At 31.3% G+C, this 14599-nt stretch overlaps 3 protein-coding genes across 5 annotated transcripts in view; 2 read left to right on the top strand and 1 right to left on the bottom strand.

Moving 5' to 3' along the window:
* LOC104785730 (protein ETHYLENE INSENSITIVE 3) overlaps positions 1-1099 on the top strand; it is a 5390-nt gene extending 4291 nt beyond the window's left edge. Inside the window, exon 4 of one of the 3 annotated variants that reach the window (XM_010511006.2) lies at positions 13-1099. In XM_010511006.2, coding sequence (XP_010509308.1) covers positions 13-822 — 810 coding nt within the window. In that variant the 3' untranslated portion in view covers positions 823-1099. The remainder of the gene's footprint in view (positions 1-12) is intronic. The other 2 variants (XM_010511014.1, XM_010511021.1) reach the window with 2 other exon arrangements.
* Positions 7687-9952, top strand: LOC104785718 (non-structural maintenance of chromosomes element 4 homolog B-like). Its single transcript, XM_010510990.2, has 7 exons — positions 7687-7930; positions 8027-8107; positions 8281-8539; positions 8647-8740; positions 8968-9178; positions 9273-9364; positions 9466-9952. The coding sequence occupies exons 1-7, from the start codon at positions 7687-7689 to the stop codon at positions 9715-9717; spliced, it is 1233 nt and encodes a 410-aa protein (XP_010509292.1). The 3' UTR covers positions 9718-9952.
* On the bottom strand, positions 11148-12668 carry LOC104785697 (GATA transcription factor 29-like). Its single transcript, XM_010510961.2, has 4 exons — positions 12563-12668; positions 12299-12416; positions 11365-11907; positions 11148-11274 (listed from the first exon to the last, which is right to left on the bottom strand). The coding sequence occupies exons 2-4, from the start codon at positions 12407-12409 to the stop codon at positions 11203-11205; spliced, it is 726 nt and encodes a 241-aa protein (XP_010509263.1). The 5' UTR covers positions 12410-12416; positions 12563-12668; the 3' UTR covers positions 11148-11202.

Raw genomic sequence — 14599 nt, 5'->3', positions numbered from 1 at the left:
ATGGCTGCTAAAATCCATGACTTTCCTGTCAAAGAAGAGGTCCCAACAGGAAACTCGGAATTCATGAGGAAGAGGAAGCCTAACAGAGATCTGAACACTATAATGGACAGAACCGTTTTCACCTGCGAGAATCTTGGGTGTGCGCACAGCGAAATCAGCCGGGGATTCCTGGATAGGAACTCAAGAGACAACCATCAAATGGGCTGTCCACATCGAGACAGTTGCTTACCCTATGGAGCAGCAGCTTCCAGGTTCCATGTCAATGAAGTCAAGCCTGTTGTTGGATTTTCTCAGCCAAGGCCAGTGAACTCGGTGGCCCAACCAATCGACTTAACAGGTATTGGAGTGCCTGAAGATGGACAGAAGATGATCTCAGAGCTCATGTCTATGTACGACAGAAACGTTCAGAGCAACCAAACTTCTATGGTCATGGAGAGTCAAAGCGTGCCACTACTTCAGCCAACAATCCAGAATCATCAAGAACATCTTCAGTTCCCAGGAAACATGGTGGAAGGAAGTTTCTTTGAAGACTTGAACATCCCAAACAGAGCAAACAACAATAACAGCGGCAATCAAACTTTTTTCCAAGGAAACAACAACAACAATGGGTTTAAGTTCGACACCGCACAGCACAACAACTTTGAAGCTGCGCATAACACCAACAACAACAACAGTAGCAGTAACAGGTTCCAGCTTGTGTTTGATTCTACACCGTTCGATATGGCCTCATTCGATTACAGAGATGATATGGCAATGCCAGGAGTAGTAGGAACGATGGATGGTATGCAGCAGAAGCAGCAGGACGTATCTATATGGTTCTAAGTCTTGGTAGTAGATTTCATCTTCTCTTATTTTTATCTTCTGTCCTCTTACATTCACTCAACCATGTAATATTTTTCTGGGTATCTCTGTCTCTCTGTCACTTGTTATGGTGTTTGTAAGAGTCTCTAAAACTGTCTGTTACTGTGTGTCTTTGTCTCGGCTGGTGAATCTCTCTCACCATCTGTTTCTTTTAGTTACACACCCGACTTGGGGATGAACGAACACTAAATGTAAGTTTTCAGACCATATATAATATATATTTGGAATTTCTCTTTCTCTTCTTTATGTTTTGATGAGTTGGCTTTACAATTGGAAACTTGTTATGTGTTTATGTTTTGATGAGTTGACTCTACAATTGAAAAGTTTTGATATGGTTTACGCTAGCTATCTCTCTACGTTTAGTTTTCATTAATTGATTAATTATCACAAGAAGAGAGGATAATAGAAATTGTATTTGAAGGTAGACGTGCTTGTCGATAGTGGCTCGTTGTTAGCATTCAAGCATGGGTCAGTGCTTGTGGCTACGAGCTCAAGCGATCGAGCACACTTACCAAACCAAAACAAAAAGAAAGAAAAAAAAAAGACGATCTTTGATGTGAGGTTTTCTTAAATACCTTTTTTTTTTTCCTTTAGTTTAACAAAAGTCGTGTTTAAATGTATCTGTTACTGATCGACAAAGTAACCTACTAAACTCAGAACTTAAATTTCAAAAAATTACTATTAAGCTACAAAACTACATAACGTATGTCGTTGGTCACAACGTGACAGCTTTGTTAAAAAAGGAGGTTTAAATGTAGCAGAAAAGAAGATGAAAAAAAATCAAAACGAGGCATTATATATTAGCTCAAAACAAAGATCAAAGAACACGATTATGCTTTTGCAACTCTAATGGCAAAAAATTGGAAATAAATAACAGTATAACACTGAAAATATGGTCTTATGATCTCATCTACTTTATCAACGTCAATGTATAAAACAATAGTATTCAGCTGCCCCTCAATAGAGGACAAACCATATAAATATACTTATATTACTAAAATCTCTGCTCCACTTCTATGATTATTCCACAACAAAATGTCCCTTTTCTTCTTTACTTCCCAAGAACGTTGCCTAAAAATCACCAACCTTTCCATTATATATAATCACGCATTGCGACTTTGATATATATAGCACAATACTTGTCAAGTTTCAAACTATTAACAACTCTCCAATCACAAGAGGAGAGATATAAATATAGTATCACATTATGGCTTTGAATGGTTGTATGGTATGGTGTAGATCGGACTATGCATACCAAAATATTGCAAAACATTGGACTATAGTGTGGAGTAGACTAGTAAGGAGTTGACCTTGAATGGTTGGTTGGTACACTCCAGACCGGACTAAAGTCGGACCAGTCCACTATTTTTCTACCATTCACACTTGTTTGATAAACTCCATACCAATGTCGGACCAAGTGCAAACCAATAAAATACATGTTAGTATGGAGTGAACAGTAACTCCATACTAAAATATTACTATCTATCCATATTTTTCAGGTCAGTTTTAAAAATGCTTCATACTCTAGTATGGAACTGAACATACCAAATTACTAGGGCTTAGAATGGTTGCTCTATACACTCCATACTAGATAGTGCGTACTAACATTTTAGTATGGATCAGAGTGGAATGGACTGTAGTATGGAGTAAACATTGGTATGCACAACACCGTACAATAGTATGCATAACACCATACTATTACGAATGGTAAAAATCAGAGCATAGTATGGAGTGGTGTGTACAAAGGATTAAAGTTATTTTAATAAGATTTTATAATAATTAATATTAATTATTACAAGATGTATTTAGAATTATAAATCAAAATTTATTATTTCGATTATCCCATAACATAGAGTTCAACAAAAAAAATAGCTTTCTAAGATTAGAATTATAAGTCAAAAGCTATTATTTTGATTATCCCATAATAATATTATTTCGATTATTGAGATAAATGGTTTATTCAAAACAAAATTAAATTTCTAAAATTGAATTGGGCTCCAGTTTTTTTTTGGGAATTTTATTTTGTGGATTTTTAATACTTATGAATGATCATATGTATAAACATTTTTCAAAAGCACAAAGAAACCCAAATTTAACCAATGAGAACAAAGAACTTGGATCCAACTAGTTAAGAATCATAATCCAACTTTCACTTTTGGTATGGAGTTGGTATGGAGGTTTTAAGAAGTAAACAGAAAAAAATAGTACAATTTCCATAGTACGCAGTTTCTTTTTCAATTGCAGACTAGTATGGAGTTTTATAGTATGGAGTAGTGCATACTGGTCTGGAATTGTGAATGGTGAATTTACTGCGGATTTGTCGGACTTTAGTCCGGTACGGAGCAGACTAGACAACCATTCACAGCCTAGTACGCATTGTTTAGTATGTAGTGTATGGACCAAATATTCAAATGCAAATAAATTACTAGTACGCATTGTTTATAATAGTATGAAGCTTTTAAGGAGTGGAATGAAAAATGCAAACTAATAGTAAATTTACAATGATATGGAATTGTACGTTCAAATGCATAATAGTATAGAGATTTTTAGTATGCAACAATGCATAATGGTATGCAAATGGTGAATGCTAAATTAAGTGTGGATTAGTCCAATTTTTGTCTGGTGTAGAGCATACTATACAACCATTCAAAGCATATGTATCACACACGTACACACATTTATTGCAATAGTGCTCACATGGTGTCTCAACCTTGTCACATGTACCATAAACTAATCACTTGGTCCTAACTCCTAACATCCTCTAAACACGTAAATCTTCCCATCAACTAGTCCCCTACACCTATGAAATAGCAAGCCACTCGCCTACTTGGACCCTGACGCAACTTTCCAGACCGTGAATCAAGGATCCACATGTTGACTGTTGTACCCACCAACGAAGTTATCTCGATCGGTATCAACCATGAGAGCATGGCTCACGCTGAAAACGGAAACGGGATTTCGATCAAACGATTCTCAGTGAGCGTGAACCAATGATAAGATCACGTACAGTAGAATGATTATTTGCCTTGGAGAGATAACGTCACTACTCTCATTATCTGGTGTTGGAAGCGACGGTGTTAGATATCCTGATCGTCTTGGATTAGGGTTTTTTTTTTCCTATAAGAGTAGTTAACATTTACTTTTAAACATTTTTTGATACCAACATAGTTTTACTTTTTTTTTTTTTTTTTTTTTTTTTTTTTTTTTTTTTTAAAAAANCAAATTACATAGTTTTGCTTATTATATTTTTTTTATGTACTTTGGGAAGTCAACAAAATAATATGGTCAAAAGACTTCGAGGGCACGAGACAACTCTATAAAAATACCAATTTCCTTTTTATCTTTACTACGTGCTTCCCCGCGCAACGCGTGGGTTGTGGTATAGTTCGCACTTTCTTATTTTTTTTTATCTTTTTCGTTTTCTCTTTTGTATTATTTCGTTATAGTTAGGCATATACGGGCTTCACAGTCATTTTTATTTATACATTATATGTTTATACCATTTCGTTTAGATGTGTACAATTGTGGCGTTTATTTTTATGAATTATGAGGATGTTGTTTTTTGCTTTTGAGGATCCAATCTTATCATTGACTGATATGGTTCCCAATACATTTATTGTATTTTCGATTTTCTAATTAACTGCTTATGTAAACCCTTCATACTTTGATGTTGCAATAATAAATTATTTTTAAAAAATAATTATCTTCCGTGTAAGTGATTATGTTTGTATGCCTATGTTTTGGTCTAATATCAATAAGATCGTTTCTGTTTTTCTTTAGTTGGCTTTCAAACCAATTTTAAGTTAAGCAAATAATGGGTCGAATTATGGTGTTAATAAGTAATATAAATTCTTATGTATATATATTGTATATATGTGACTACAAGTTTAGCTAACTAAAAAATTCTGTAATATTTAAATATAATCTTGAACATATATATATATATATATAAATATAATCTTGAACATATATATATATATATATATATATATATATTTGTGTGAGGAATGTATGGAATTATTAGATAGAAGTTATTTTTGAGTTAAATGACCTTTCATGTCTTTAAAGTGAGTTAACTATTAAGAAATTTTTATATGTGTCTTGACTTTTTAAAAAAGGAATATCAAGTGTTTCCTTCCAAATTTGAAGTGACATAGTATTTTAGTTTTCTTATATGATTTTATGAACTTCAATGTAAAGGTTTGTCAAAGTAATAAGTACACTCGCACTGATTGAATTATAAAATTTGGAGAAATGTTTATTTCGATTAATCATCTGCTCTTTTAAATATATTAAATAAGTATGTTGTTGTTCCTACAAATAGGACAACATATATTATAGTTTAACCATGGAGTTAAGCAATGGAAATGGAACTTGTGATTGCAAGACAAAATGCTTATATATATTATGTTACACATTGATCGTTTAGAAATGAATAGGAACATCTAATTCTCAAATAAAGTTGATTTAAAAAATAAATATGAATAGATTAGAAAGGCAAGAAATATAAAAGAAATATTTTATTTTTATATAAATAAAATAAAAATTGAAAACAATGTTAAATATATGTAATACTTTCTAAATTAAAATATAGAATCAAACTCTTACAAGTTACAACACATATGAGATATAACAACATTTGATATTGGTGGGAGAGGAGGAGAGAATGATTACTATAAGATGATAACCCAAATTAGATAATGGAGATGAATCTTTAAAAAATAGAACAATGTAATATATATATATATATATAATACTTTCTAAATTAAAATATAAAATCTAACTCTTACAACACATATGAGATATAACAACATTTGATAATGGTAGGAGAGGAGGAGAGAATGATTACTTATAAGATAATAATCCAAATTAGATAATGGAGATGAATCTTTTAAAATAAGAACAATGTAAAATATATATCATGTAGTCCCTAAAACTAAAATTTAGCATTAAAAATTTACAGTGATATTTCATTTTTTTTTACAACCCATACAACAAAAAATAAGAAATCAAAAATAAATAAATAAACGAAAAATGATTTGAGGTATTGTAGAAGAGAATGAGAGAATGTGAAAATGAGATAGTAAAAGAATTCCAATATGAGAGAATGAGAGATTGAGAGAATGCTTATTTATATGATAAGAAATGATGGAAGTTACATTTAGAATTAGAGAGTTAAAATAGTAATTTATTGTTTTTGAATATAATTGAGTGGTGGAATATGATTAATGCATAATTTATTTTATTTTCAGTTATAATTTTATTTTAATGTGTGAGTTAAATGTATTGTGTTTATTTAATGTGTTAGTTAAATGTATTGTGTTTATTGGGTCTTATATATTGATTAAAGCAATTAGAAAGCAAATAAAAAATAAAAAAATTAGAAAACATTAAATGAAAATCAACTAATAAGGAGAGACCAAAACCCTACTTTTATATATATATATGATATATTGCTTTAAACTTTGAAATGAGAAATATATTATAAACAATAATTTTACATGAGAAATATATTAATTTAGCCAACCAAAATATGAATATAAGTTTAGCCAACCAAAATAATTTAAAAATATCAAAATTTAACCAAAAACATTTTTTCTTGAAAGATAAATAAGTTAGTATGAGGAATGAATTAATGTACAATTATTGAAAATAAAAGGAATACCAAGTGGCTCAATCAAAATTCACATGATTTGGTTGTTTGTTGATATAAACTCAACACTTACACATAATATTTCAAAATAAAAAAATATTACTTTTGAAGTGACAAACTAAATTAGTTTTCTTATAAAATTATATGAAATTTCAATCTCAATAATTTTTAAAACCCCAAGGATAACTTATATATATTTTTTTTCACTCATCAATTTAATTTATAGTGTTAGATTTCATACTAATGGTTTCATCTTTAGAGAATCTAGTTAAATGGTACTTTTAAAATTATATTTTATTTTTATACTTCAGTTCCAGTTGAATATGATTTCTTTTTTGGATCATTTTTTATTTTGATTAAACACACAAAAAATAATTGTTTAATTATGTTCTTTTTGTTTTCAAAAACCTCAAATCATAAAAAAATTATATATTATATTGATCTTTGCAGATTTATCAATTGGATCACAAAACAAAATAGTCTTTATAAATAGAGTTGATAGACTTGACAAAACAAAATAGAATTTATAAATGGAAAATTATATTGATCTTTATAAATTATTAAAAATGATACATGAATATGTGAGATAACCAAAGACATAATAGATAATTAGATATGAATCATTTCAACTTCATGATCTTATTGTGTGGTGAATATTGTAAGAAAGTATGAAAATAATGACTTATAAGAAGTTAATATAAAATAGACAATGGAGATAAACCTTTTAAAAGATTAAAAAATATATATAAGATATACATATCATACAAACTCTAAAACTAAACTTTTACAATCATATTTGGAATGATGAAAAATTGAAAAATGAGAGTTATAATTCTAATTTATTGTTTTGTTTTAATACAATTGATTAATACAATGTAGTGGATAAATAAAGTTAAATACATAATTTATAGAAGAAATTTATATAATTTCAGTTTTATATTATGTGAGTTAAATGGGAAGATTAATTGTTTTTAAATTTGTGTTTTAATATAAAGATTTTTTTGTTAAAATTGCATTGCTAAGTGACCAATAACCACGTGTGTGGAAAAATCATCGACGTCTCTTCATCTTCTCGCCGCCGTTAGGGTTTTATTTATATTCTTCTTTAATAACCTCTTCCACGTTTTGTTTTTCTCAGTTTCTTTTTTTTTCTTTTTCTTGAAACGATCATCATGAGAAACTCGGTGAAGCGGGAAGCGGAATCGACCGGAGATCGCAGCAGAAGAAGAGAAGCCGATGAGCCGTCGTCGTCGGCGGAGAGACCTAAGATCGTGAAAAAGGAGAAGCAGAATAAAAGCGTAACTTCTTCAGTACCACGGTCTCAAGAGCCGCCGATTCAGGAGGGGGAAGAACAAGGAATTGATGATCGTAGAGCTATAAGATCTCAATACCTAGCTCTTACCCACGAGATAAAAGGTACTTACTGTCTCTCGCTTCTTTCTACTTTTGTGTGTTTGTGTTTTTTTTATCTTTCTTTCTGACATATAACTGTGTTTGGTTTGGTGTGAATAGATGCTAAAGATGATTTGACAAAAGTTGATTCTGACAAGTTCAACCATATCATTAATGAGGTTGAGAATTTGCACCAAAAAGGTAATTGTATTTTGTTCTTTATATGCCTCTTGGTCTTCAAATTAGAGGAGATGTTTCTTATTTTGTGTATACTATATAGTTGTAGGCTTGTAGCTAGCAAAGATAGTTTATTTTTGTATTGATTATAACTCTTTTATTTGGTGGTGTTACAATTGTTCTATATATTTTTGCAGTTCAGAAGCCTAGAGAGCAAGTTGCTGACGCGGAGGCGCTTTTGGATTTAGTTGATAGCGTGGTTTCATCGGTGAAATCTCAATCTGCTCATGGTGGTGTTTCTCCAGCTGAGTTTGTTAATGCCTTGATCAATGGGTTTGGGAAGACTTCTTTAAGAATCGATGCTGATGAAGAAAATAGGAAAATGTCGATGAATTGGAAGGACCTTGGGTTTGCTGTCTGCACTACGGTTTTGGTATCATGTGGTTGTTCAACAATGTGAGTTCTCTCTCTCTCTCTCTCTCATTGCAAGCGCTTAATGTTAGGGATCTGAACTAATTGGTTTTAATTATTGTTCTTTTTGTTTTATTTTGTATCTCTTTTAGGATAGGTCCTATGGATACTAAATTGAAACAAAGGAAAAGGTCAGTGGGCAACAGAAAACGTACAAAGCCTGGTTCAGGGGTTAGGCCAGAGGAGGTGAGTAATGTTCTGAAAGTTTCAGTAATCTTTAGTCTCTGGAGCAAAGTTGACTGTGTGGTTTCCAAGTTTATGCATCTTTTGATTTACTCTGCATACTAAGCTGCCTGTAATTTCATGCATGATGTATTAAAATCTCTGTTTCTATATTACTTATTAGTTTGTGATTGATTTGATGATTCATGTATCAGTGAGTGCTGATTTGGCTACTATTCATATCCTTTCAGGTTGATAATACTGAGAAGAAAACTGATACAGACAAAAACATGGCAATAATGTTTAACATCTTGCGGAAAAATAAACGTGTCAAGATTGAAAATTTGGTGCTCAATAGGAAATCATTTGCTCAGACAGTAGAGAATGTGTTTGCACTATCATTCTTGGTGAAAGATGGACGAGTTGAGATCAATGTTGATCAAAATGGTTCTCATTTTGTTGGTAAGATTGACCTTTTCTTGTCTTGTTTTGGTATTTGATTTGTAAAAAAAAAAGGTTTATATACAGTTATCTTGCTTTCCTGTTTTGTCCTTAGAGCCGAGGAATGCTCCTGCTGCGAACCTGGTGATGTCAGGGGAGGTCGTTCACAACCATTATGTACTTAGATTTGATTACAAAGATTGGGAGGTGCAGATTTAATTAGTTTTATGTCAATAATTCTCTTAGTGGTGTATTAATTAATTTAGCTCTAATGAGTTTGGGATTTGGTGACTGTTGTTGTTGCATAGCCAATGAGAAAAATGGTGGCAGTGGGAGAGGAGCTGATGCCACACAGGGAAACAAAAGTCGTTTCATCTACATGTGACTTGCCATCGAAGCTCTCACAAGATTCTCATACAAAGCCAATAAGAAACCTGTCGAGGAAGCAAGGTTTGATGAGTCAAGAGGAAACAGCTGTGGAAGATTCTACCGACATTGAAGGCGACAACGAAGATAGTGTAAATCGCCGGGAATGCAAGCTTAGGAAGACTCACTTGTGAAGATGGTTCGTGATCATTGACAAGTCTTTTAAGTTTTAACTAATCCACTAGGGTACATAGCAACTTTTAACCTGTACGGTTTCGATTTGGTAGGGCATCATTTATGTGGTTAGCAAATATCTTAATGGATTGTTTCTGATTAGGATTGTTATTTTGATTGATGTTAGGTTTAGGAAGTTAATTAGGGAGAGGGCCTTTGCTTTTCTACTTAGTTTAACACAGAAGTTTTAAGAGGTGTTTTGATGAGAACATACTTGATACTTTGGACCATCTTCCTCCTTAACTCGTGGCTTTAATTATTATTGTTCTTTTTAGTTTTAGTAAATTTCACTTCTGATCTTCTGGGTCAGATCTCCAAGAAGATTAGACCATGGCGGTTACAATGAAGATTAGAGACCATGACGGTTCTTTCTATAGTGCATGTCATCGACTCTCCAGTGGTTAAATCCCGATCATTAGTGAGTGTGTTGGGGAAGTACCACCATCCCAATGCTTAATTCCTACGACCATAAATGGTTCTTTCCATGGTGCAAGTCATCTAGTCTCTAAACCCCGACGATTTTATTTATTCTCATAATTAATGGCTAATCCCAAAATTTTGCACGAATATCCTCAAAACATTACATATTTACATAATTTTTCCCATAATGTAGTAGGCTCCTTGTAATTACCGAAAGCTTGGCAATATGTAAAAGTAATCCTTTTTTTAATGTAACACTTTTCTCTGATAATACTATGGGTTGGTTTTGCATTTATATAAAAGATCGATACTGTCTTGTTCGACTTGTCTCACATGCAACATATCGAACACAAACGAGGAAAACCATTTACATCGCTTTTAGAGAAATATAGCCTTTATTCTTAGCAAAAAAACAAAAAAAAACAACGTACACAAACTTACTTGTCTTTGCTTTACAGTTGTAACATCGTCACTAGATTTTGGAATTTATTTAGTAGTATTTACTCCTAACACAAATGAGGAAGATATCATTCTATTGATTTTTTTTAATAAAAATATTATTCTATCGAATTTATTTTAGACTACTAAATATATTCTGGTAGATGTCTATGATTTTTACACAGACTTAAAAAAAAATTAATAAGAAAAGGAAAATAAAATATAACATTTTTGCACTAGCATATTTATTTGGAGAAAAAAAAAACTATATTTCTTTCGATATCAAATATACAATTATTTGAATGAATGAAAAAAAATGTATCCATTTCTCCAAGTTTTTATATATTCTAATATTGAAATCTGCCAAAAAGTATGAACCAAACAATATTTGTGCATGTGTACAATTGTGTGAGAATAATATACTTTTGATATGTAACAGTTCACTGCATGCAGTATGAATATTATAAATAAATAAATGAAAAAAACCACAAATTCATGAATATTATAAACTTTGCAAATGAGCGACCTTAAAATTACAACTGCTTAATTATAAATTTATAATGATAAAATCAATTATCCAACTACAATCACTCTCGGTTCCTTTTCGATTTCCTCTCTTCCTCCTTCCTGAACTTGATCCCACAAGCATTGCACAAACTCTGAAAACACACATTTACCAATTCAATGACTTAAATAATTCAAACCTGAATAATTTACTTACTTTAAAAAATTAAAGACTAATTAATCACCTTAGGACCAAGAGGACCCCTTCGCCACATAGGAGTGGTAAGTGCGTTACAATTCACGTTCGTACACTTCCTCAACGTCCCTTCACCCCTTCCGCCGCTGTAGTAGCCACCGGAACCGCGAAGCCGCTTCGCGTGAGCACTCGGGGTCTCGTTCCAAGCATTGGCCATCAACTCAGTGTTGCTACGACTAGCTCTCCTAGAGGGAACGTCGATCAGAACAAACTCAGGAGTCACGGCCAGAGCCGGTGTCGATCTCGGAGACGGAGTCATCGGATAAGGACCGACGTTCAAGGTGTTAGGGACGGCGACGTTCAAGGTGTTAGGGACACCGACGAACTGTTGAAAGATGTAATTGTAGACTCTTATATTCATGTCCATGTTGCTTCTTGCACCTTGGTCGTTGATCACTTCATGATCTCCCCAAACAGCCCGACGTAGGTTGAAAACCTCACCGCCGTCGTTGCTGCTGCCTCCGCGGCTGCCTTCGTTGTTGTTGTTGTGATCTTCACGGCCACCGTCCCCGACGTTGGTGTTGGTGGTTCCCTATTTTTTTGTTTGTTACGTAATTAATTAATTAAATATTTCAATGTATCAGCAAATTAATGCATATCTATGTGATAAGGTTTTTATGTTTTTTTTCCTCCAATTAGTGTTTTTACCATTAAGAGCTTAAGACAGAACTGTTAGCGTTTTTTTGGTCTTTCTAATTAATGAATTTAATGAAAGTTCAATGAATTTTTTTTTTTAAAACATGTGTATGATAAGCATGAAACTAGTTCATTTTCTTCAAAAGCAAATGAATTAAAGAAGAAGAAAATGGTATCAATCGAGATCTCTACGATTGAAGATTTTTTTTTCATATTTATTCATGCCCACATCAATCAATTATAGTGAAAAAAATAATATAACAATGAATAAATGAATGAAATAAGACCTGATCAGTGATGGTTGAAGTGGTGGTGGAAGTGTTTAAGCTCAGATGTGTCTCAACAACAGTCGAATTCGGCAAACCCAACTTCAGTGTTAAGTCCAACTCGTTCTCCATTTTCACTCTATAAAACTCGAAGAAAAATAAATAAAACAAAAACAGTATAAATTTTTGACAATATTTCTATGAATTTTCTGAGGATAAATATATAAACAGAAAGCATAAGATATGAAATAGGGCATAATACACTATATGTGTTTAAACACTTACTGCAAAGGATTAAGCAAATCGATCAACAAATTTAAGTTTTTTTCTTTTTTCTTTTTTCTTTCAGATCTGAAACTAATCGATCCACTTATCTTGTAGAGATCGTGTGTTGCTTTGGTGCCAATATTTATACACATTGATAAATATATTAACGTTTACATGTATATGTACACACGTATTTAGAGAGCAACAACAAGGCATGAGAAATGTGATTATCGTGAAATCATGATTGCTACATGACAAATCTAGCTTAATTTTGAAAAAGAATACATTAAATATTGAAGAAACGGTAAAATCTCTTTAGGACCAAACCATGGAAATAACATGAGAAGACTGAAAGGGAGATCAGAACTTACAGCTAGAGACTCTTTTTCCTTAAATATATATTTTTTTCTTGAGTGAAAACTTTGTAGTGAATATGATGATATGAAGTGGAGTGATTTATAGTTGTGGTAGGGTTTACCTATACGAAATTATTCAGTAATTCCATCCATATCTCATCCAAAACATTTTTATCTTTCAAATAATTGAAAATCAGTTATACTATTTTATGTAGACTTAGATTTATTATTAGTCGTCGCTTATTATTATTATTATTTAAAATATTGCAAAAAAAAATTACTTAATTTTGAATAAGAATTGTACAACAATTGAAAAAATTACAAAGTACAAGCTATTGTAAAATGTTGTTCATTATAAATATTTAGTATTTATCGGATTTTTTTAAACGATTATTTATGAGACCATATGGTCACTTCTAAATTTTTAGTGAGTACAATACCCAATTCAATCATTGTATAGCGAACTTAACCCGATTTCTTATTTGCGGAGTGATCCAGATCCTATTGTCAATTTATAAATGATGGAAACTGTCCGTGTTGGATTCATCACATACTAGTTATTTTAGGAGAGGTCAGATTGATCGTTAGCATCCTCTAAAAAGATTCCAATCGATGCATTGTGTCCACGCGTCGTAATTTAGTTAACAACTTATAAATCATCCATACTAGTTTTTATGAGATGTCAGACACGTTAATATCCTCTAAAAATATTTCAATCGATGTATTGTAATTTGGTTAGCGACCTAAAAATCATCCATAATTGCTTTATGTTATTATTATTTTGAAATTTTGCAATTTCATTTGTACAATTGTCAACTTTTTTTTTTGTCAACGTACAGTTGTAAACTGCTTTGATTTAAATTACGAAACGCACTATAATTTCATTTATTTTACACTAAATCAAGATATATATAAATTAACCTTTCAATTTTTGAATGACTGTCCAACTTCTTATAGATATGAATTCTACCATCAATCTTGTCAATGACGAACCTTGATTCACTTGTTTGAGGGATGTTCAATATATTATCATCATGATTACATCAAACTATTTTAGTTAGAATTTTTAGGTAAATAATTACATAGAGGTTAATTTTAGTGATATCAAATACAAAATACAGAAAACATCTACAAATTAATACTAACTGTAAATTAATAATTATTATAAATTAATAAATTTAACCAATTTTGATAAAATAATAAGAAAATACTCTTGTTCATTTATCTGATGTTTTAGTTTTTTTTGTGTGTTCTATATTATTAAATTTTCTCATATATCTATGCATAATTTATGGGGATGTTTCGCAGTGTGTTATGACATTAGTATTATGCATGTTTTTTCTATTGGTTAAAATTTTAAAAATTTATGTTAAGTAATTTTTTTTTCGTAAAAATAACAAGCTATTTATGGTTTCTTAAAATTTGAGTTTTCACCTAAAAGATCTTATAAAGTGGGAAAATGAAAGTATTTATTATTGAAATCCTATGTAAACATGTGATCCTATTATTATTATCATAAATTACTAATTATATAAATTTATTTAGATATACCTAAAGACAATTTAAGTAAATATGACCATAGTGTTGTTTGATATATTTAAATTGGCATTCTTATTTGAACTCATATATAGAATATTTCTTATTTCATCAAAAAATATTTACATCCAAAAACTCAAAAAAAAAAAAAAAAAAAAAAAAA

The sequence above is a fragment of the Camelina sativa genome, chromosome 1 (genome assembly GCF_000633955.1).
Source record: "Camelina sativa cultivar DH55 chromosome 1, Cs, whole genome shotgun sequence".
Taxonomy (NCBI): Eukaryota; Viridiplantae; Streptophyta; class Magnoliopsida; order Brassicales; family Brassicaceae; genus Camelina; species Camelina sativa.
This window is presented reverse-complemented; position numbering and strand designations above follow the sequence as displayed.

Excerpts from the sequence above, each read along its gene's own strand:
- LOC104785697 (XM_010510961.2), bottom strand. The coding sequence starts at position 12,409 with ATGGAGAACGAGTTGGACTTAACACTGAAGTTGGGTTTGCCGAATTCG. Across the intron at positions 11,908-12,298 it reads CTTCAACCATCACTGATCAG|GGAACCACCAACACCAACGT; the intron begins GTCTTATTTCAT and ends ACAAAAAAATAG. Across the intron at positions 11,275-11,364 it reads GGGGTCCTCTTGGTCCTAAG|AGTTTGTGCAATGCTTGTGG; the intron begins GTGATTAATTAG and ends GTGTGTTTTCAG.
- LOC104785718 (XM_010510990.2), top strand. The coding sequence starts at position 7,687 with ATGAGAAACTCGGTGAAGCGGGAAGCGGAATCGACCGGAGATCGCAGC. Across the intron at positions 8,540-8,646 it reads TCATGTGGTTGTTCAACAAT|GATAGGTCCTATGGATACTA; the intron begins GTGAGTTCTCTC and ends TATCTCTTTTAG. Across the intron at positions 9,365-9,465 it reads TTGATTACAAAGATTGGGAG|CCAATGAGAAAAATGGTGGC; the intron begins GTGCAGATTTAA and ends GTTGTTGCATAG.